Source organism: Propithecus coquereli, unplaced genomic scaffold (assembly GCF_000956105.1).
Source record: "Propithecus coquereli isolate 6110/MARCELLA unplaced genomic scaffold, Pcoq_1.0 Scaffold23, whole genome shotgun sequence".
Classification (NCBI taxonomy): domain Eukaryota; kingdom Metazoa; phylum Chordata; class Mammalia; order Primates; family Indriidae; genus Propithecus; species Propithecus coquereli.
In genome coordinates, this window is record NW_012147841.1 from 8,490,348 (window position 1) to 8,514,528 (window position 24,181).

The following is a 24,181-nucleotide window of genomic DNA, read 5'->3' on the forward strand; positions in this document are numbered from 1 at the left end:
CTAAATCAAAAGCTGTTCTTTATTTTTGTTGAATTTTGGTGCATATACAAATTCAGGCCATAAAATATGTAATATGTCTAGAATAAAAATGAAAGGAGGGGTAGTCTTCCTTTAACTACCTTATGGTAAAGTAGTAGTTCATACCAATACTGGAAGGTAAAATTCCCTAAGGACTGAATATTCTTTTGCCTTTGAGAAAACTGCCTCTTAATTGATGTATCTTGCAAGATGCAGTAACACAGTTCTCTTTTTATATTATTTTCACATACATTGCAGACCCCTACAGAATATTCTCCTGGTATAATTTGAGTTACCAAATTAATTTTCTTTTAGGTCCTAGTAATATAGTATCAAGTGTAGGGTTTCTGGTTTTGTTTTCTGGCATATGTTTTAATTTATTTTTTAATACATCTTGTTCAAACAGTAAAAAGTAAGTTCCTCTCCTACCCCCAACACCCATCTTTTAGTTACCTTTCAAACAGACACACACCAGTACCAGATTCTTGTATATCCCTCCAGAAATACCATACACATACATAAATGTGTCCATATGCCTATAATGCCCTATATAATAATGTAAATTATACCATACATACATTCTTGGTACCTTTTCTCAAAGGGAAAAATACTAGAATTTTATTATTAAAAGTAAAGTTGAACATTTCTGTTATTTGACTTTTCATATTTAAATCATTGATCTGTCCTGAATTTAGGGTTTCACTATTCTTTTTCAAGTGACTACCTTGTTTTCCTAAAGCTATTTATTAAAAAATACATCCATTCCTTACGAATTTGAAATGGAACAAATTTATCATGTAGTGAATTTTCATACTGGGTGTGTTTCTGGTCTCTGATTCTGTCTTCTTCAGTTGATCTGCCTCTCTTTGTATCAGTCCTATATTTTAATAACTAATTTTAAAATGTTTCAAGTATTTTTTCCACTTGAACTTTAGCATCAACTTGTTGCGTTCCACAAAAAAAATCCGTTGGTACTTTTTTTGTGGGGGACAGTTTTCATTTTATAGATTAACTTAGGAAAATTTGATGTTAGTATCTTATCTAAATCATGGCAGTCTATCTAAAAATGCCAATTTGTCTTTTTTTTTTTTGCTGTTTCTTTTAGATATATTTACATTTTACTTTACAGAGATCTCATACATTTTTAAGAGTTCATTTTTACAAGTTTCATCATTTTTATTGTCATTATTAATGAAGTTCTTTCTGTTTATAATTTAGCCTAATTTTAGTGTATATAAAGGCTAATGATTTATGTTTTCTACCTAGCCTCCTGACTTCATTTTCTTATAGTTTGTAATAGTATTTCACTTAATTATTTTGTGTTTTCCAACTACACAATCATGTCATCTGCAAATACATTGTAACTTTTGTTACAGTTTGCATACCATTTTGTATCTTGTTTAATAGAACTGTCTGGTACTTCTAGAATAATATTAAATAACATTGGCTATAATCAGCTGGGTTCAGATAGATACATTCAATCATATTAAGGAGTCTCAGCTGATCTTTATGTTTAGAATGTTTTTAAGAATGCATGCTGAGTTTTGTCACATGCCTTTCAGCATCATGTGATTCTTCTCCTTTGATCTTTCATAAGATGAATTTCACTAATAATATTTGGTAATTTTGAGCCATCCTTGCATCCCTGAAATACAGTCTACTTGGCCATGTGTATTTTTTTACCATCTTGTTAGATTACATTTCATGTTTTAGGATATTTGCATTTGTATTTATCAGTGAGATGTCTATAGCTGTATGTATGTATGTGTTGGTGCACATATGCATGTTATCTATGAGAAGTTTTGTATTTTATGCTGGTACATTTGGAAACTTTGCTTCTTGTGTTGTGGAACAGTTTAAATAGCATTGATATTTTCTGTTTCTTAAAATTTCAGTGAAATTATCTGAGTCCGATGGATGTTTGGCAAGTAGCTCTTTGATGACTTTGTTGGTATCTTCTCTGGTAATTAATCCATGTGGTTTTTATATCTTGTCTGGATTCAGGAACCATCCACTTAATCCAAGTTTTTGAATTTATGTACCTAGAGTTGAGCAAAGTTTTGTCTTCTGTGCATGTCGCTGTTTCCCCCTGAATTTGTACTATGTTTGCTCCCTTATGTTCTTGATTAAGATAGCTAACAGTTGACCTGTTTGTTTGGGGGGTTTCTTAGGTGTATTTTTTTTCTTTTTCTTTTCTTTTTTTTTTTTTTTTTTTTGAGACACAGTCTCGCTCTGTCGTTCCAGGTGGAGTGCAGTGGCATCATCATAGCTCACTGCAACCTCAAACTTCTGGGCTCAAATAATCCTCCTACCTCATCCTCCCGAATAGCTGGGACTACCCAAGTGCACCAAGACATCTGGCTAATTTTCATCCTTTTAGTAGAGACAGGGTCTTGCTCTTGCTCAGGCTGGTTTCAAACTCCTGAGCTCAAACAGTCCTCCTGCCTTAGCCTCCCAGAGTGCTAGGATTACAGATATGAGCCACTGTGCCCGGCCTGGTGTGTGTATTTTGTTTCCCCCAAAGTGCTATGCCTTGGATGTTTCCATTCTGTAATTTTATTTTTTGTTTTCTAATTAGTTGATTTCCACTTAAATTTTCCTATGTTTTGCTTTCCTTAGTTTATTTTGTTTTTTCCTAACTCCTTGAGTTAGCTCTTAATTCATTTATTTTTATTAATATTTCTTAATTAATGAGATTGAAAACGTGGACTTAATTTGGATCACTGCTTCAGTTGAATCATTTAGGTTATTAGTGTTGCCTTACTGTTATTTTCTAGGTGTCCTTAAGTTACAGTTTTGATTTCCTCTTTGACTCAAAAATTGCATAAGAAAGGATACCTTTTTTTCTTCACTTTTTTCCTCAGATAATGGGATTTTTTAATGTGGGTCGAGTGGAAGTTTTATTTTCTGGTTCTTTTATTTTCATCTTTATGGCATCAAAAACAGAGTGCTATGTGCTTTGGGGGGTTTATTGTCTTTCACTTTTTTAAATGTTCCAGGAGTGCTTAAAAAGTATAGTCTCTGTTTACAGGATACAGATTTTAGTAGATGTTACTCAGATTTGTTGTTCAGACTTTCTAAACAGGATACAGTTCTTCATCTTGTCAGTCAGTCAGAGCGCCAGTGTTAGTAGGGAAGAGACTAGAAACAAAAAGAGCTGTACCCGAAGGATTCTGTGGGCCAGCAGGCCGTGCTTAGCTCATGTTATACAAGCACTGAGCACGTGGGCACAGGTTGGAGGAGTCTTTCGACAAGCTGCTGAGATTTTAGTTCTTACTACTGCTGACCACCATCATCCAGTTCAGCTGGAAATAAATGAGTAAGACAGGCTAAAAAGGATAAAGGAAGAACGAGTACATCCAATTGTCTGCGTTCTTAAGCACCTGTCGCAGACCCAGTAACGTTCCCAGCAGTTCACCCTACTGCTGACCTCCATTCAGCTGCTGCTGTGTTACTCCTCACACCCTCTCCACTGACCTCCCGGGGGGAAGATGGCAGCCACCTGATAGGACCTGTTTTACTTAGGTCGGTCCCTGTTTAAAAATTGGTAGAAGTCAACACTAGAGAGGAAGGCCTTTGCTCAGAATATCAGCTTGTTTAGGAATAGCTTTCAAATTACACACGGATGTTGGCATGGTTGGAAACTTGGCTGAGATTGCATTTTTTTCTTAAGGCACTTAACATCTGAGGTGGTAGAAGAAGGCAAAGTAAAATTCAGAGAATTTTAGAGCTGGAAGGAATCATGAAAATGAAGTAACAAATAGTTGTTTAATCAGGAATTTTCTATACTTCAAAGAAATCTGTTAAATACACTTGTGTGTTGTATATACATGTAAACATGCCATATATGCATACATGGTTTACCGTCATGTGATGTTACAGGGTTTTTTATTTTAAAAGTTAGACCATTATTTTGGTACATACCTGCTCCTAAATGTGAGTGTACCCCGTGTTCACACCATCAAATACCGTTTCTACCAGCCTTTTACCACTAGCTGCTTTTTCATTATAGAAAACAGTTTTCAAAGCAAATAATATTTACCCATTGTTGAGTGCCTACCATCTGCCAAATCATTATATGTATCTTTGGGATCTTCACGGTCCTATGAAATGTAAACTTGTCTTCTGTTTATGCAAGGACATAGAGCCAATAAGGGCAGAACTAAGATTTAACCTTAGTCGTGTCTGACTCAACAGTTGTCTTGTGAATAAGATGGATCATAAAGTGAAGTAATACTTATCAATCAGGAGAAATACCCATCTTCAAAATGGAATTGACTGACCCTGGATGATTATGCAAACTCATTGAGCCTCGGCTTCATCATCTTAAAATAAGAATAATAATAGCTGCCTCATAAGATTATTGTGAGGAATAAATTAAGATAATGTTCGTGAAGGCCTTAGCACATGTTCTGGTCATCTATTGCTGCATAACAAACTACCCCCAAACTATGCTTAAAGCAACCACAATCATTCAGTTTGCTCACACATCAATAATGTGGGAAGAGCTCGGTGGAATCGGCTCATTTTGCTCCTCTTGTCATCTGCCAGGGTTGGAGGCTGTACTCCCAAAAGAGCTCACCTCCTTGGCAGGCAGGTTTGTACTAGCTGTCAGGTGGAAGTTCAGCCAGGAGCCGTGGGTGCTCGGCAGTGGGGCTTTCCTTGAGGCTGCTTGTGTTTCCCTACGGCATGGAAGCTGGAACCCCAGAGTGAAGGTTGCAATACACCTCTGCGGAAGCTGCCAGGCTTCTTATGACTGAGCCTCAGAAGTCCTAGAATGTTACTTCTGCCACATTCGCTTTGTAAAATCACAGGCCAACCCAGATTCAATAGGGAAAGAGACTCCCCTCTAAATAATAGAAATAGCAAAGAATTTGTGCCATTTTTGCCATAGCATGGTACCTGATATATAAGAAATATTAATACTAAGTTGTCATTATTAATATTTCAAGTAAAAAAAGTTTTTCAGTCCCAGTAAGAAGCTTATTTGCTAAAAGGATATCAAATTAACTCAGTTCCTCTGCCATGTCAAGTACATTGTGTCTTATATTTATTACAGATAAATTTGCCTTAGTATATTACTGGAGTCAGAAATCATGGCATTAACCCAATTTTAAATAAACATATGTAGGCAATTGGTAAATGTTAAAGATTAGTAGTTATTTTTCAACTACATTTAAAATAACTTACATTTCAACATATGTTATCATAGCCTATAAAATCTTTAAATTTGTTAGAGGCAACAGTGTAGAGGATTAAATTCTGGAGCCAGATCGCCTAGATTTTAATCCTGTCCTGCTCTTTACTAGCATATGACGTTTAGCAAGTAACTTAATCACTCTGTACTTCCATTCATCTGTAAAATGGGCATAATAGAGCTGTTGGAAAATTAAATAAATATATGTCATGCTCTTGGATCAGCTCCTGGCTCATGATAACTACCATATAACTGTTTGTTAATATTCCTGTCGTTGTTAAAATGTCAAAAAGAAAACATCTCTAAAGCTTAGATTTAATTAAACGAGATATTGTATGTGAAAAGTACTAACACAGTAGTGATTTCTGAAAACAAATGGAAACGGATCATGAAAGTAAATTGCAACCCAGAAAAAAAGTCAAAAAGGGAACGAGAGAGAGGAAAGGGTAGCAGCCCACTTGTGATGAGTTAATGAAATTCCAAGGCCAAGAAGACAGATGAAAGGAGCCCAAGGAAATTATGTTGGTGACAGGGAATCTGGAGCAAGGTCTTCACAGGACTCCTAGAACCTAATGATTTTCAGATGACTTAGTTCCTTCCTAGCAAACACTGCTAGTTGCACACCGGTATCCATGAGGAGAAGAGCCTCATTTTAAGGGTGGTAGAAAGAAAGAGAAAAAGTCTGATATCACTGAGCAACTGAATCAGCTTGGCCTGGCTACCTCTGGACTTCTGGTTACATGAAAAAAATAAACCCTTGTGTATTTAAGCAACTGTGGTAGGCTTCTTCATTACCCATGGAGTAACAATCCTAACTGATCTACCAGAAATGGTAACAGTGGTTTAGAGGCTGGAATGAGATGATGTGTATAAAGCAGAACAGAGATGGGTAAATGCACATGCGAATGTTCAGTGTGGCTACAGTGATGGTGTGGTTACCAGTCAACTGCTCATCCTTGCTCTCTTCCAACAGCAATTCTATCTATATCATGGGCTTTCCTGTAAGATTTCATTTGAACAAAGGGTTTTTAGGATTAATAAAATTTGAAAACCGGTGTTCAAACATCACAGGACTAAGTCACCCTATGCCAACCTAGGAAACACATGGTTTATTGATAACGAAGTAAGAACTTGCTAAGAGTGTTTTCAATAAGGATACTGACATGTCAATTAGGGTGGATTTTCCATGTGTTGAAAGGAAGCTCAAGCCCAGAGAAACTTAATACCCTCCAAATAGTGACAAGGAAGCTTTGCTAAGAAATAAGAGTACAATGAGATGGAAAAGCATAGGCTTTGGAATCAGACACATCACTGTTTGAATTCTGGCTCCACTACTTAAGAGTTTTGATAAATCTCTTGATCTTACTAAGCTTTATTGTCTCATCTGAAAAATGGATAACATGTACCCTTAAGGTTACTGAGAGGATTAAATGAAATGACTAGAAGAAAAACTCTGCAGAAGCCTTTGCTGGAGCCTTACACATAGAGGTTGAAATAAATTTTAATTGTCCATATTACAGATTCATTTTCCAAATTAAAACAATTTTTTGAGCTCCCCTCCACCATGTATTATGCATTTTGTATATTACTAGAGCTTTCTGAAGAGCAGATTTCTTATAATAGTCACTGTCCTATTTTCTTGATTACAGGGCAACTTATGGCTGTATCTCAATGAAAAGTAGATTCACTAAGCAGAGGTAGAGTGCTATCTTGGCACAGACCTTTTTATTACAGTGAAGCCAAAATGAAGAACTTCCACAGTGCTCCAGAACAGGAAAAATGTAGCCACTTCCTGTGGATTTAGCAGCATATGTTGAGCTAGTATAAATAACAGAAATTAAGAAAGCTATTTCTATTCAGAAATTATAAAAAGCAACATATAAACAATATTCAAATCTGAGCGTTCTCAATTTCACTACAATAGGATCAACTTTACCTGAATATTTGTGTGTATTTCTATCTTACTGCTGAGCTCTGATTTCAAGTGACCATAGAAATTCCTTACCTAATTTAGCTTACAGATTTAGTTTTCCAAAGCCTGACGTAAATATAAATTTTGTACAATAGTCCCCCTTTATCTGAGGTTTCACTTTCAGTGGTTTCAGTTACCCACAGTCAACCGTGGTCTGAAAATATAAAATGGAAAATTCCATAAATAAACAATCCAAGAGTTTAGCTTATGCATTCAGAATAGTGTGATGAAGTCTCATGCCATCCTGCTGTATCCCACCCCGGACGTGAATCCTCCCTTTGTCCAGGTATCCACACTGTAGACTCTCCCCACCCATTGGTCACTAGTAGCCCTCTTGGCTATCAGATCAACTGTCGTGGTATCGCAGGGCTTGTGTTCAAGTTACCCTTATTTTACTTCCGAGTGGCCCCAAAGCACAAGAGTAGGGATGCTAGCGATTCAAATATGCTAAAGAGAAGCCGAAAAGTGCTTCCTTTAAGTGAAATAGTGAAAGTTCTCCATTTAATAAAGAAAGAAAAAAATTGTATGCTGAGGTTGCTGAGGTCTACAGTAAGAACGAATCTTCTGTGAAATTGTGAAGAAGGAAAAAGAAATTCATGCATAGTAAATATAGGTTTTGGTACTATCCTCAGTTTTGGGCACCCACTGGGGGTCTTGGAACATATTCCCTGTGGATAAGGGGGGACTACTGTATCTGTTATTTTCTATTCAAGATTTTATTACAGCCACATAGTAAGGATGAAGTTAGACAAGGAAGATTTTATTCAAGACTTGCAATGGGAGGAGAACTAGAACTCAAGTCTGCTGAAGCAGAAGGCAGGTAGGTTTTGAAGCACCGGGTGAGTTGGTGGAAAAGTACTGGAGGCTGAGGGGGCATGTTGGTCCATGTGGTTAGGCCGTCTGTGTTTGCTAGCACACTTAAGGAAGTGAGGCTCCTCCTCTCCTAGAGACTGGGAGGTAGGGGTGCTGCTTCCTTGATGATCACATTTATAGGGATGGCTCCCAGGTCCTTGAGAAAGACTTTATCTGGGTTATGAAACTGGCAAGAGGCTGGAAGAAGAGGTATCTACGTTTCAAAAGGGCAAAAAATTTTTAATTACAAGTTTTCTAAAGTAAATGCTCTAAGAGAAGGGAGGTCGAGGCCTATGATCAGAAAGGAACCTGTCTAAAGGTGAGTCGAGCTCAGGGGAGTATGAATGCTGTCTTGGTCAATGGGCGCAAGGTTTCTTTTGGGGATGATGGAAATGTTCTAAAATTAGATTAAATGAAGGGTTACAAAACTCGATAAATATATTAATACTATAATAAAAACCATTAAATTGTACACTTTAAATGGGTCGACTTTATGGTATGCAAATTATATCACAGTAAAGCTAGTTTTAAAAGATCAGAGAATAAAAATACAAATTATATCCTTTTTGTTTGTTTGCTTTTAGCATTGGATCTAAGCTATTCTTCTATAAATAACCTTGCTTATTCTGCAGGAGCAAAGTAGTTGCTTCATCAGACTAAAGTTACAGAAAATACCATTCATCTTCATTTATTTAGTCAAAAATATAGTGTAGTGGTTGAGGTTACCATTGGCCTTAAAATCTGATCAAAGTAACATATTACTTCAGCAGTTAACATCTCTGAGCCATAGTTTTTACATCTGTAAAATGGAAATAATATTTCCTTTCTCATGGAGATGAGATAATAGCTATGTAAGGGCCTTAGTCCAGTCTAGCATATTTGAATTCAACAACTAGCTATGCCATGAGTATTTGTGGAGAGACTGCATGCCCAGCATTGTTCTCACTAGTACCACTCTTGACCTGAGCATCCTGAGCCCTTGCTTAGGGAGCCCCTCCTTGGCTGTCCTCCCCCACATGTCTCCCTAAGGGCCGAGGAAGCCTTAGGGTCATGGAGATAGGAGTGCTGCTCCCTTCCTCCCATTTCTGGACCACACTCTTGGGACCCAGAATCTCAGAATGTCCTGTCCAAATGGCCTAAGCCCACATGCAAGGCCTGTTTGGCCTCTTCCCTGTCTTCCTGGAGCTGGATTGAGCCACAGCATGTACATGCCAGGCCCCAGGGGAAGTGAGGAAGGAGCTGCGGACAGAATGTGGCCGTGCAGGCTGGAGAGTCCCCATGTACGAGCGCACGGCCTCTCACATGGCAGATGGAGCAGGGGTGGGGAAGAGAAGGGACAAGGGGTCACTATCCACACTCCTGCCCTGAGCACTGCAATTGTTAGGAGCAAGGATGGTTCTGGCACTAAGAATAGAACAGTATCCACAACAAGTATGAATATTATTAAAAACGCTGAATTACTTCTGCTAATTGAAAGAATACTCATAGTCCATTTAACTTCTTTCCCTTTCCTTAAAGCCCAATGCATTTAGCTCTAAATACACAAATATGGCTCTGAAAGTTTGTCTTTCCCCTTGAAGACTACTTGATATTAACTACAATAAACGAATGAATATTGCCTTGAGTAATTGCGCATTTTCACTTCATTCCTAATTTTTTCTTGTTCCTCTGAAAGACTCCTTGCAAAGAAAATCCAAGTTTTTATGACAATAAAAATGACATTTTAAGAAAGTTATTTATGCAGATTTCCTATATACCATATGTGATAATCTTTTCCCAGAGGAAAATGTAGGTAGGAATAAATGTCAAGGAAAGGGGGCAAAATGTGAGATGGAGGAATGAAAGAAGAGTCTTAAAGAAATTTTGAAATTAGAGGCTGTCAGAATAACTATTATTTATCCTTCTCTGTGTCTCTAAACAAATGTGGTTACTTATTTCCTTATTGTATGTGTCATTAACATTTCCATATTTCCCTGAATGTTCCAGTATACATACATCAAGGATATTTGATGTATTCAAGTATAGTTGACATGAAAGTTAAATACCTGAATAGGACTACGTAAATCAAATGTATGTGAACTTCATAATATTGGAAATACAAGATGAAAGCTTATTATTTAAAGCACTCTCATTAGTAAACCTTTTTTGGAGTGAATAATCATGTTCAATCTATATTTTCTTTAAATCAAAATGTGAAAACTTTGCTTAATGTGAAGAATGCATTGTATACATCTAGAAAGTCATAATTTTATAATATGAAACCGGACTTGTAACTTATAGATGTGCACAAAAAGATGCATTAGTCATGTTTAAGGGAACAAAGAAACAAGTATTTTCTTTTCCAATTCTGAAGAAAGGATAACAACTATATATCAATATAGATACAAAGTGACCAGGAGTGACTTCTTGTTTTTTGATGGCAAATTGCTGAACAAACTGAAGAAATAGTTTTTTCAAGAAGCCATCTAGTGGTTCATTTCAGCATTGCAATCATTTATTTTGCAACACAATTAGTTCACTAACTTGTTTTTTCATAATATTCAAATGAACTTCCTAGAAGTAAGAAGTGCAAATTGAAAGGTAAATGGTGCTAAAGCTGAGTTTGGAGCTCCAAAGAAGTTTAAAAGAGACTCCCGTGTCCTTATTAACACCGACCAAATGTTAAAGTCCCACCATAGAGCCCTACACTGTAATGCCAACAGGTGAAAATGAAAAGTTAGTGAGCTCTTCTTTCACACTGCTGTGCTCTGTAATAGGTCTTTGAATACAAAGATGTATATGATACAGTTGTTGTTTCCTAGAAGTTCAGAGATTATTGCCTTTAAGTACACAGTTAAGCAATGCATGGAGAGTTAGGAATTATTCTTGACCTAAACAACATATTCACTGTGTTTACCTTGTCTGGTTCTAAGTGAATACTTCTTACAGCAGAAGTAATCTTCTCCCAGGAAGTATTTGTATAATGCAAACAACATTTTTAATGAAGAAGAAAGTACACAACTCCACTACCTTCTCTTTATTTTGGAGAAATACAAGTGTAGTGAAATGAACTGGCATAGGTGGTGAGTGCAGAGGTAAGAAGGTTCTATTAATAACTTCAGAGGGAGGGAGAAGAAACATAGGTAAAAGAGGCCACACCTTGACTGCCTCTCTTTGTTTCTTGGGGTCTTGCTTACCCTGATTCTTCTTCCAACATCTGGGTGGTCAGGGTCTCACCAATGTCACGTCTCCATAAATACAGTGTTGGGAGGGCTCAAAGACTGCGCCTGCTCTCCCTACTAGGACTCCTGAAAAAGTTACAGTGGATCCCAGTGAGGGTTACCTTTTGCATTAGACCTTCACAGCACCAAGGGTTTTTGTTACACATGTGTGGGACAGGAAAAGTACTGCTACGTGGCAAATGACTTTTAAAACCAAAGTAGGTAAACTCTCTTCCTCTGCAGATACCCTGTAGCTTGCTTTGTGTCTAAGCCTGAAGTGAAATATGCTTTTTAAATACAATACAAATAACAGAGAGATCGATAGTTGCCAGGGGCCAGGGTTTTAGGGGAGAGGATTGACTGCAGAGGGGCACAAGGAGACGATTTTGGGGTGATGGAAAAGTCCTCTATCTTGATTACAGTGGTGGTTACAGGACTGTTTTGTTTGTCAAAATTCACAGAACTCTATGCTTTTTAAAAGATGACTTTTACTCTATGTATTTTACTCTATTTTAATAAAAAGTCAAAACATATATATTAATAGTACAATTTTAAACTCTATTTGGTCTATGTAGCAAAAGTCCAGGTAGTATTTTCTCAATGATTTGCTCTTGCTTCTTGAAAAAGTCTTCTCAAGATCAGTAGAAACATTTCATAAGCTTGTGTATCTCATGTTAAAAAGCTAAAACTATTAATGAAGAGAAAGTTGCTGAAATATGGAAATAAAATATTGGGTTTTGCTAATAGTATACAACAAGCACAGGGCTCTCAATGAATGATGTCGTTTAAACTTTACAGCCACCCTGTGGATTGGAACCACGATTGGGGGAAAACAAGCGCCCTGGAGTGGTTAAGAAACTTATCAAAGAATCCACAGATAGTAAAGTCAGAACTCAAATCCAGGTCAGTCTGTCTCCCAAGCACAAACTTATTTATTCATTTTATTTTACTTTATTATATGCTTTCTAATCAAGGGAACACTTGCCTTATTCCCCTAACCTGGGATATGCTTTGCTGAGAAACCTCAAAGTAACTTGGAAGTTGTGACACAGTAGAATGAGTCAAAGGAGAGAGTTTCTGGAAGCACAATGTGATGCTGCTGGCGGAATGCGCAGAACAAACCTTTGAGCAGAGCCTGGTGTTCCTAGGCCATCGCTTAACAAGGCAGCAGCTTTGTGTGCATGGGGAGCAATGACAGGCGCCGTGACAGGCTGAATTATAGCCCCAAAGAAACCCAGCTCCTAATCCCTGGAACCTGTGACTACTGCCTTATATGGCAAAAGGGACTTTGCAGATGTGATTACGTTAAGGATTTTCGAAATGGTGAGATCATCCTGGATTATCCAGGTGGGCCCTAAATGTAATCACATGTGTCCTTATAAGAAGGTGACTGAGGGAGATTCGACACAGAAGAGGACAAGGCCATGTGATTACAGAGGTGAAGAGGGGAGCGATGTGTCCACAGCCACTAAATGCCCGCAGCCACCAACAGCCGGAAGAGCCAAGGAAGCATTCTTCTTCCATTGAGAGCGTCCAGAAGGAATCAGCCATGCCCACACCATGATTTTAGTCCAGTGAAGCTGATTTTGGACTTCTGGCCTCCATAACTGTAAGAGAATAAATTTGTGTTCTTTCGAGCCACCAAGTTTGTGGTATTTGTTACAGCAGCCATCAGAAACTAATATACAGAAGTCGCTCATTAACCGCACGCAGTTTTGCTTTCTGAGGTTTCAGTTACCCGCAGCCAACCTGGCTCCAAAAATATAAAATGGAAAACTCCAGAAATAAACAATTTGAGAGCTTTAAATTGTGTCACATTCTGAGTGGCATGATGGAATATCACTCTGTCCTGCCCGAGACGTGAATCCTCCCTCTGCTTCCTTTAAGTGAAAAGCTGAAAGTTCTCAATATGGAAATAAAAAAAAAATCATATGAGGTTGCTGAGATCTATGGTAAGAACTAATATTCTATCCATGAACTTTTGGAGGAAGAAAAAGAAATTCTTGCTAGTTTTGCTGTCACACCTCACTCAAACTGCAAGAGGTATGGCTACAGTGCCTGATGAATGGCTGGGTAAGATGGAAAAGACATTAAATTTGTGGGTGGAAGACATGAACAGAAACGTGTTCCAACTGAGGACAATCAGGTTGATACTATCCACGGTTTCAGGCACCCACTGGGAGTCTTGGAATGTATCCTTTAAGGAAAAGCGGGGACCTCTGTACTCTGCTAGAGTCAACTTTTCTAGGATGTGCTTGAAACTGTCAGTTTAGCATCAGAGTATCTTTAACAAAAAACAAACCACCGAAATCAACCAGACAGTATAGGAAACAGGAACTTTTAAATAAGTATTTCCTTGAGTTTCTTAGAGTTATACAACAGTGTATCTGAAAGTTTTTCTCCCAGGCAGGTTAATGTTCGTGTGTTGGATCTGGTCCCACCAAATGTGTTCATTTATTACAGGAAGGACTGCTTTATAATTTTTTAAAATACTGATGGCATTAGTCACCTGAGCAAAAACGTAGACTGGCTCCACAATATTTAAATGACTTTATGAACCAGCTTTGAAGCAGCTGTCAGAGCTGATAGAGATCTGAAGTTAGTGTCAGAGATGTCAGATTTCATACCTGGATCATCGTTTATTCATTTATATAACCTCAGGCCCAGGGACAGCCAGGATTTGAACTTGGCTTTGGAGTGTGGAGTTACATAATGGGTAAATTACAGGAAAGCCTTGCCTCCAACATTTACCGCCATGTGAACTTGGGCAAATCATTCGACCTCAAAAGGCTCACCTGTTAAAGGGAAAAATAATACTTAGCTCAAAGGGTTGTTGTGAAGATTAAGTAAAATAATACTTGCAAAAAATCTGGCCCGGTACTAACTTGATATGAGTACTCAACAAATCTAAGCTGCTGTTGGTGATACTGTTATTTGGGGCAATCTTTTCTCTTTCTTCCCAGGAGTGGTGCTTCTGGGACAAGCATCCCCTGGAATTGTGCAGTAGGCCGGCTCTCTCGATGGCCCCACAGAGGCGGGGCGACCTGCCTGTCATGCATGTTATTGCCGGACATGTGATAAAAATGTCGTCCTTGCTTATCAGCCCAAGGACTTTAAAACCAGTCCCACCAAGCATTGTCCCCTGATGGCTGCAGGTTTTACACTCTGTAAGTAGCTCCTTTCTGAGCAGATCCCCTCGGCCCCTGTGGAAGGACCACAAACAAAATGGTCCTGAATCTAGAAGGCACGTCCCCCTTGGTCTCCACTTCACTCATCTAGACCCGGGAAGAGTTAAATTGTAGACTACACCCGGCACTCTGTTCGCAAAACTATAAAAGTACAAAGTATGGTCTTTATAAGCTCTTGTCACCCTCATTTTTTGGCTGAGAAGACCAAAGCCCTGAGAGTAAGTGACTTGCCCAAGTTCACTGCAGAAGGTGGCATCGGAGCCAGGATTAGAATCCTAATTCTAATTCCTTATTCAATTTTCTTCCAACCCTTCTATGCTGCCTACCTTTCCCACCCTACTTCATCACTGATTCAGGTATAAATGCACCAGGGAATTCTGCCCTCAAGTGGGCCAGGGAACTGGAGTTCCCAGAGACCTGGGCTCAGGAGCGCTGTCTTGAGATGCACAACTCTCTTGCTCAGATGCATTCACTCGCCCTTGTCACACCTTTGCTCTGCCCCGCTGACAGCCCTTTTACTGGGTGGGAACGTTGGCCTGGAAACCTCTCCTGGCCCACAGGGGCCTATCAGAGGAGGGGGAAGGGTCAGGAGAATGGAAACTTGGCCCCTCCAGGATAGCCGAGGACTGAAATACAACTGTGCCTGGTGGGCTTGTTTTTAAAAATTTGAACCACTCAGTGAAGGAGTCATCTACGTGTTCCTCCCGGTCTTTCTGTCCTTGCAGACCATGAGACAGGGCTGGGAAGTTCTTCCTGCCAATTTGCCCTCACTGACACTTCTACACACGTGTTTCTATGAGTTAAGCATCAATAATCTTTGTCACCTTCCTTTAAATAATTCCCTTAAAAGCTCCCTGAGGAGTAATGTGTTCTCAGACATACCTTGATACATTAGTCAATCAAATTGATTCCTTGCGCAGCAAGAAAAATATAAAACAGCAGGAGTCCTGCTTGCTGCCTTCCTCCCAGTACCAACATTGTGTCCCCGTAACACTTGTTTACTGCCCACTGAGGGCCCAGAGTGTCCGGGAAAGGAGGTGGCTGAGTACAGACAAGAAAATGAAGGTGAGTCCTCTGCGAAGTGGTCCGTCCAGCTCTGCCTCCTGCCCTGCCAGCTGGAGTGTGAGAATTGATGGGAGCAGAACAAGAAGAAGGAGGAAGCAGTTATAGAAAAACAAAAAGGAGGAAATGATTCCAGAAAAAAGGGGAAACAGTTATTTCAGTCTTAAAGAATGAGATAATTAGACCACAGAACACTGACCACCAGTCAGAGAATGGAAAAAATATCATACACACTTATGGAACTTTCCCCACAGCACATATAACCTTTAAGTCATAGAAAAGAATTTAGTCCCCAAAGCCATGACGTATAGAACAATTATAACTAACCTTTACCTAAACATAAACTACTAGCATATAAAAAGAAAAATATAGAAGTAGACAGGGTCTTCTCCATTTGAGGAGACAGATCTGTTTCCCCTTAGGAAATGTACTTTCGCTTTGCACCCTTAAACTTTTTTTATTTTTTTTTTTTACTTCAGCGTATTATGGGGGTACAAATGTTCAGGTTACATATATTGCCCTTGCCCCACCCGAGTCAGAGCTTCAAGCGTGTCTATCCCCTAATGGGTGCACACTGCACCCATTAGGTGTGAATATACCCATCCCCTTCTCCCCTCTCCCACTTGCCCGACACCGGATGAATGTTACTACTATATGTACACTTAAGTGTTGTTCAATTAATACCAATTTGATGGTGAGTACATGTGGTGTTTATTTTTCCATTCTTGTGATACTTCACTTAGTAGAATGGGCTCCAGCTCTATCCAGGATAACACAAGATTGCACCCTTAAACTTTACTTACAATAAATTCTTCACACATACTAGCCGGGCATCTGTCATCTTTCTTCGTCACGCAGGTCCGGCAAGCCAGGGGCCCAAGAACTGGGGCAATGCTTCAGGGTCCAGCCGTGAACTGAATGGACAGGAATGACAACAGGACACAGCCAGCCAGCATTTCTCCCTAGAACTTCCCCTCTTCTCTCTTCTGCTGCTGTCAGTGAATCTTGATAAACCATTTCCTAACCCTTCAATGACATTCTACAAGCCCTTTTCTCTGATAAAAGTTTGAGTTAATTAAATGTGGGAAGTTTGTTTTGTGTTGTGTTGCAGGGCATTTGGTGATATAAAGTGTCTAAGATAAAGAAACCTCTGAAATCATTAATCTGGACAGTTTCATAAAGGATAGCACAACTGCACTGACACCCAATCTTATTTCACTAGGGTGGAAAGCTCACTTGTACAGCTTGTAGAAGTTTCATTATGCTTATAATTACCCCTTTCACCTTCACACAAAGGTCCCTTGACAATAATTGCATAACCTTCTTGGGTTTCTTATTCCTGGCTTGACAGCCAAATCTGTGGAACTTTAAATTATTGATGCTTTTTAATTTTTAAGCCTTTTGAGGTTTGTGTAATCTAAAGCTTGAGGAAATTTGGCAATAATATTACTTACATTCCTCTATTGAAAATGCCATCTGCAAGGTCACATATGACCACCTAGTCTCCAAACCCAGAGAAACTATCTTCCCAGGGCCTGTCAGTTGACTGTTGCAAGTAACAAAAAACCCAAAGTAAATTAGCTAAAGCAAAAAGCAGAAAGTGTAGGAGAGGGGGCTTTAGGAGTTCAATGTCATGAGAACGCAGTCTCTCTCCATCTCTCCTTCCTGTCCTCTGTGCTGGCAGAGGGGCCATTATCTGTGTTGTATTCTCTGTTCACAGAAGGGCTATTTCTCTGTGTTGTCTAGATGGCTCCCAGAAGCCTCTTGGTTTTTGTTTTCATTTTTTTTTAAACTATTCTACTTTTTCTTTTAATTTTTTTTTTCACCAAACCAGATCCAGGACCAGAAGCCTCTTGTTTATACACCCCTGGACTCAAGTTGAGGAGGAAACAACAAGCCTCTTGCTTGCTCAACCTAAGAAAAGCCCTGGGATCTGTTCTAAGTGGGCGTGATTGGTCTGCTTGGGGCACATGTCCATCCCTGAACTCATCACTGTGGCCATGAGGATGCCCCGCTGTAATCGGCAGAGGCTAGGTGAGCGCTCGGTCCCGGAGCTGGAAGTCCCATCAGTTCCACTCAGGGCAAGTGTTCTGAGAATGCAGGTGGAGGATTTCCCATCAAAGAAACTCCAGTAAGTGTTACCTGAATAAGGAAGAGAACATACACCAGCTCAGCAGATGTCTACCATACCCTCCAATCCTTTGCAGGATTCCATCCTGTTGCCCTTCTTGAAATTCTGCATTCCTGCCTTCTGTCACACAGAGCTCTGGGTCTCCCTTCTCTCTGACTTTCCTTGTCTTTCTCCTCCTCCCCTGTAAGTAAAGGGATCCACAGTCCGTCACCCCTCCTAGCTTAACTTCACGGAGCTCAGACTCCTAAACTTGCTACCACCTCTCCTGTGCCTTCCCCTACCCTGTTCCCTTTACCTGGAACACCATTTCCTCTTCCCACCCCTCACCTTTGCATATTGGTATCCTCTGTATCCTGGTTCAAATAACTCTTTGTGATTCTTCCATATCTAATTTTCTTCATGCCAGAAATAAACGCCCCTTTCCTCTAAATTCTTATCTTTATCCTCTCTCAAAGAGGGAATTTTCCGTTTTATATATTGAAACATGTGTCACCGTTGGCTCCAGGCTCCTTCAGGATGGAAATATTTATTAATATCTTCCTCGCTGAGCCCTCTACCCAATCCTGCAAATCCTTATGAAGCTAGTATTTGTTGAATAAATTCACATGGCACTCCCCATGTTATTAAAGTGCACTTATATCCATCATATTTGCTTCTCAAAGCAAATCTAGAAGAGCAACTATTACCCAGTTTTGTATATGAGAACACTGGGAAACCAAGAAGATAAAAGATTCAACTGAAGACAGAGACTCTAAGCTAGTTTTGTGGAAAAGCTGGGAGTATGAACTCGGATCTTTACAGTTACAAGACTGTAATTTTCCAAGAAAAACTTGCTGGTATGTGTTACATCATTAAAACGTGCAGTACAGTTGGTAACATTTCAAATAGCTTACATATTTCACTCTGAACTTTCACACTCTCTGTTTACCAATTACTGGGATTGTGTGCTAATTTGCTCCTCAGATAGTTAAAGAATATTTAAAAGTAAATCCAGATCAAGTGGCTCGGTTCTGGCTAGGGCGGGTTTGGACATTTTTGCTGCTGCTGCTGCTGCTGCTGACGGCGTCTCTCCCTCTCCCTTTCTCCCTCTGTGTCCGTCCTCTGGTATAAACACTCAGCAAGGGAAGAGATGAGCTGGATTTCTTTCCCCGACGCGTCTTATGAAGCAAAACACACGTCTCTCACTATTAAAGACTCCAAGAGCTTTCCCTTCCAACGACTGAGAACCCTGAGTGGACCTAGACTGCGGGCGACAGGCCTTTTGGGGTCCGAGTGCGGAAGGGCCGCGCGGCCCTCTTCGCATCCGGGCCTCGGGCTCCGGCCGGCCCGCCCCGGGGGAGGAGCCCGCCGCGCAGCGGCTCATAAACCCGGCCCGGCCGCGGGGCTCCGGGTTTCCGGTGGAGCCGGAGCCTAGGGACCGTCTGGGGAGTCGGCAGGAGGGCAACGCTGCGAGCCGTCGCCATGGCCGCGCCGTCGCGGCTCCTGATCCGCGGGGGTTGCGTGGTCAACGACGACCTCTCGCAGGTGGCCGACGTGCTGGTGGAGGACGGCGTCGTGCGGGCGCTCGGGCGCGACCTGCTGCCGCCCGGGGACGCGCCCGCCGGGCTGCGGGTCCTGGACGCCGCCGGCAAGCTGGTCCTGCCCGGCGGCATCGACACGCACACGCACATGCAGTTCCCCTTCATGGGCTCGCGGTCCGTCGACGACTTCCACCAGGGCACCAAGGTACCCGCCGCCGCGCCCCCTTCCCGCGCCGCCTCCGGCCGCCCGGGGCCGTTTATTCCCTACCCTCCTTTCTCTTTGTCCCTTATCTCCGCATCCCCGCCCCCCAGTTTTCATTGATGTTCTGTGTAAATCCACAAATCTTTATTTTCTATAGAAATTTTTTTTTTTTTTTTGACAGAGTTACCCTCTGTCACCTAGGCCGGAGTGCAGTGCTATGATCGAAACTTACCCTAGCCTTGAACTTTTGGGCTCAGGAGTTCAAGAGATCCTCCTAACTCAGCCTCCTGAGAAGCTAGGACTACAGGCATTTAATGCCACTCCCAGCTAATTTACATTTTTTTTGGAAATGGGGTCTCCATATGTTGTCCAGGCTAGTCTCCAACTCTTGGCCTCAAGTAATCTTCCCGCCTGCCTTGGCCTCCCAAAGTGCTGGGATTAGAGGTGTGAGCCACCACAACTGGCCTATAGAATCTTGTTTTAAAGGTGGCACTCCCAGCCATTTCTGTCCATCCTCTCTGAACCAAAACCAAATGAAAAATCCATTCACCTGTTAGTTACTGCCTGGACTCAAAGTTAGGAGTGTGGTGGGTAACCTGTCTGAGTGGGCTGGAAGCCCACTGCATTCACACCTCCACCCACACCCCCGTCCCCAGTAGAAAAAAATACAGCCCTGACCAGGGTTTCACAGAGAAAATATTCCAGAACACTCACACACCAGGGCAACCTAGCCCCATCTCTGCTGTGACCCACTTGTCCTGGGGACATCAAATATGACCCTGATGCTTGCTGCTTGAGTACCTGTAGCTTTACTGGGGTTGCAAGATGACAGTGGGATCTCCCATCCCCAGATGAGGTAGGCTTGGATTTCTCTAGATACAAAGATCTAGAAGTTCAAGTCAGTGAAAAGAACCTTAAATATTTCCCCAAAGCTCCTGAAAACAAGATCAGGAGAATAACAGGGCCGCTTTAGAGGAATATAAAGTTAAAATTCCGCTCTTGGCACTTGAGCTAAAGCCAAACCCACACCCTCCTTGAGTCTTGCGTTTGGGCTGTCTTGAGGGAAATGGCTCCTTCCAAAGTGAAGATGTATTGATATCCTTAAGGCCCAGGATCTTCACTCGGGGACGTGTGAGATTTTCCAGAGGAACACGCCTTCATATGTGAAACAATTCAGGCTGTTTAGTCCAAGTACATAACCTAAAACTAAAGCAGTTTTGGTGATGGTCACTTCCTTTCCTTACTGATTTCTAACCATTTTGCTCTCCTTACACTTCCCCTGCTCCAAGTTCCCCAATCCTCTCTGATTGACCAGAATGTTTAACAGAAAAAAGACAGGCAGGCAGATCTGACCCAGAGAGAAGGGTCAGGGGCAGGCTGCTCACATAAACATGTGGAAAGCTTCTTCTTGGTTACTAATTATTCACCTTTATTATAGGGTCAATAAAGTCTTTTGTGGGACAGATCATTATCTGCTTTGAAAATTGGCAAACTTTGTTTTGAATATTCATTTTTCCCTTTTGCTAAAAAAGGGAAATGTTCTGAATTATAATGAAGTTTTATATTTTAAATAAATTTTTTCAGCTATCAAAACAATACATGATTATAGAAAACTGAAAAAATAATAAGAAAGTAAAAAGAGGAAAAATATTACCGGTATTCTCCCTCTCAATGACAACCAGTGTTTTGGTGTATTGTCTTTATGCTTTTTAATCTGCTTTATTTTACATAATTGAGGTTATCTTGTGCACGTGTGTATGTGTGCATGTGTGCATACCTGTATTTAAAATTTTGTATCCAAGCAGTTGACCCAAAAAAGTAAAAAAAAATTTGTAACCTGCTGTCTTCAGTTATAGTGCAAGCACTTTCTGTTATCACAGATTCCTCATGAACGAAGTGCTTTGCTGGTGGCAAGGCATTCCATTGAACACCCCCATTTGCAAGGTGGGAGGCTGCTCTTTCTGACCATAATTTACCAAGCCCGCTAGCAGCGTTCTCTCTCTCTCTCTCTCTCTCTCTCTCTCTCCCAGCTGAGCAGTAAGTGAAATTTCACTTCTCTCTCTCCCATCAGGATTCCCGTAAAGCAGCAAAGAAGAATGTTGTGGGGAGGTTCCCTCCCTTTCTCAAGATGTCTGTGCATGCCCCAAGGTCCTGGGAGGTGGTTCCTAGTCTTCTAGCTGTTCCTTGGCCATTCCCTGGTTTTCTATCATAGAGAGATTTACAGTTTCTGAGAAGGCAGGTCCATATTATAGGATATTATCAACATGTGAAAGGACTTACCCTCCAGCTGATTGTCTAGGCATTTATATTCTTAAAAGTTTTCAAAACATTAAATAAAAACATGTTCTCTAGGAGCTTAGGATCTTAAGCAGAAAATGATATGGTCAGAGCTATTAAGGTTGAAGGATTAGCAAATACCAAATTCCTTTTGAATATTAAACAATACTCACACAGGGGCTCCGTTGCAAAAGTCTACTTCAAAACTGGGTGGTTGGATCCCAGGCGCTAACCACTCCCACCCTCAGAAACAGATAAGACTTCATAAAGGGAACCAGATGGGTAAACACAGATACACATGAACATGAATGCATTGGCCCGAGTTCTGGAGGAAGGGCCTTATGGAGTTATTTTGTCTTCTTTCCTAGTCTTCACAATAATTCCCAGGCAACATTGGTGGGTCTTTGTTTTGGGGAGCCAGGGACAAGGCCTTTTATAAAATCTGATTGTATATGTTAAACTTAAAAAACATCTTCTTAGTAATACTGTTAAGTAACACTTACTTTATCAAGCATTTGCCACATACCAGGCACTATGCCAACTTGTACATGATCTTCCAGCAATCCCAGGTGCCATTATCTACTTTTTACAGCTGAGGAAATTGAAACCTAAGTTACCTGCCCAAGGTCGCACGCCTAGTTCTATAAGTGACCGACCTAGTGACTCTTCAAATTCAGTACTGCCTGACCCCTTCACTAAAGCTCTTACCCACCAGGCTCTATTCCTTCAAAAAAACATCTAATGTTCAGATTTGTGAGGGTGGCAAGATTGCTTGAGAAAGCCATCTAAGTTGCACATTAATTTAAGATGGCTGTCCTAAAAACTAGAGCAGACATCGTCTTTAGAAAATACAATAGCTCTCCACCTACCCAAACCTAGAGGCAGTTAAAAGTTATCAAAATAAATATACATTGTAGGTGTTAGGTTGGCAAGGCATTTGTACGTGCATTTATAGCCACATCATCTCTAAGGGGACAGAAATGGGTACCTTAAGTATAGAAAGCCATAAAGTAGAAAAGATATATCATGCTTTCAGGAGATGGGCCCCGAAAGGTTAGAACGATAGATGTTTGCTTTCTGCATCCACGAGGCTGACCATTTATAATATCTGACAAATAGAAGGGATGCTGTTTGTGGTATTCTATTTATTGATCACTAGATTGTGATGGGACCCAATTTAACAAATGAAATACAAGTCAACTAAAGGTTATATATTTTGTAAATCTAATTCATGTCAGAGATTGGTTATAAGCCTGATTTTCTTAATTACAGGTAAAGGCTCTCTGATGTAACTAATGGAAATAATGTTCTGCTTTAAAGAAATCATATATCATTTTGTTGGTCTATACTAGATGTACAGTGGTCTTCCAATAATTCAATATCCATGAGGAAGGACAATAAGGTTTTTTTATTCAATGGATATTGTGAATTCAATACACTTAAAGGAATTATGACTTTGCTTTTCTAGGTGCTGTGATAAGAGAGTAAGTTATGAGAGTTCTGCAAGTTTTCAAACACATATGTTTATATTCAGATAGGTGTGCAAGTTGGAGTGGGTAGACTCTCTTTAAGAACCTGGTAGTGTTAGTAGCTGGCAGAAGAATTGTCTTTTTAAAAATTGGGAAACCATGCAACATGCTTTTCTTTTCTCTTTTCTTTGTCTTTTTTGTAAATGACAAAAAGTTCTCGAAATTATTGGAAAGGAAATTATACTTTGCTTTGAAACTTTTTGGTAAAATGCCATCAAGGCGGTTACTTACAAGGCAATATAAGACATGTGATTAAGCACACATTTGTGGTTGTATTTATAGAGCTCCCTCAACTTGTTGAAGATCTCTGCTTCAGAAACTTTGACTGCAAACCAAATCCCTTTTTCTGTTGCTTGCCAGGGCTCCAGGCTGGGTGGAGCTATGTGGGCTGCCTGCGTGGCTTACTGCGTGACCTCTTCTGACAAGTCACTTCCTCTCTCGGGAATGTCAACATTTTCTTTTTCTTTTTTTTTTTTTTTTTTGAGACAGAGTCTTGTTCTGTTGACCGGTAGAGTGCCTTGGTGTCAGCTTAGCTCACAGCAACCTCAAACTCCTGGGATCAAGCGATCCTCCTGCCTCAGCCTCCCAAGTAGCTGGGACTACAGGCACATGCCACTACAGCTGGCTAATTTTTTTTATATTTTTAGTTGCCTGGCCAAATTCTTTCTATTTTTTAGTAGCGACGGGGTCTCACTCTTGCTCAGGATGGTCTCGAACTCCTGAGCTCAAGCAATCCTCCTGCCTTGGCCTCCCAGAGTGCTAGGATTACAGGCGTGAGCCACCTCACCCGGCTGGGAGTGTCAACATTTTCTTATCTTTGAAATGAGGTATTTGTTAGATTGAACAACTAAAAAAAATATTTTTAAAACTTATAAAAACAATATGTACTTATCATCCAGCCCTGAAGAAATGCTGGAGCATTATAGTTGCTCAATATGCACTAGTTAAACCAATAAACTGCTTTTTAAAAAAGAAAAATACAGATGAGTATAAAGAAAAATAATATGGAAATCATCTATAATTTTAACATTTG

General features: G+C 40.4%; 1 protein-coding gene across 1 annotated transcript in view; it reads left to right on the forward strand.

Annotated features, from left to right (window-relative positions):
* The first annotated feature begins 19,029 nt into the window (after positions 1-19,029).
* Positions 19,030-24,181, forward strand: part of DPYS (dihydropyrimidinase) — an 88,544-nt gene continuing 83,392 nt past the window's right edge. The window contains exon 1 of the mRNA XM_012645301.1: positions 19,030-19,345. Coding sequence (XP_012500755.1) covers positions 19,082-19,345 — 264 coding nt within the window. The 5' untranslated portion in view covers positions 19,030-19,081. The remainder of the gene's footprint in view (positions 19,346-24,181) is intronic.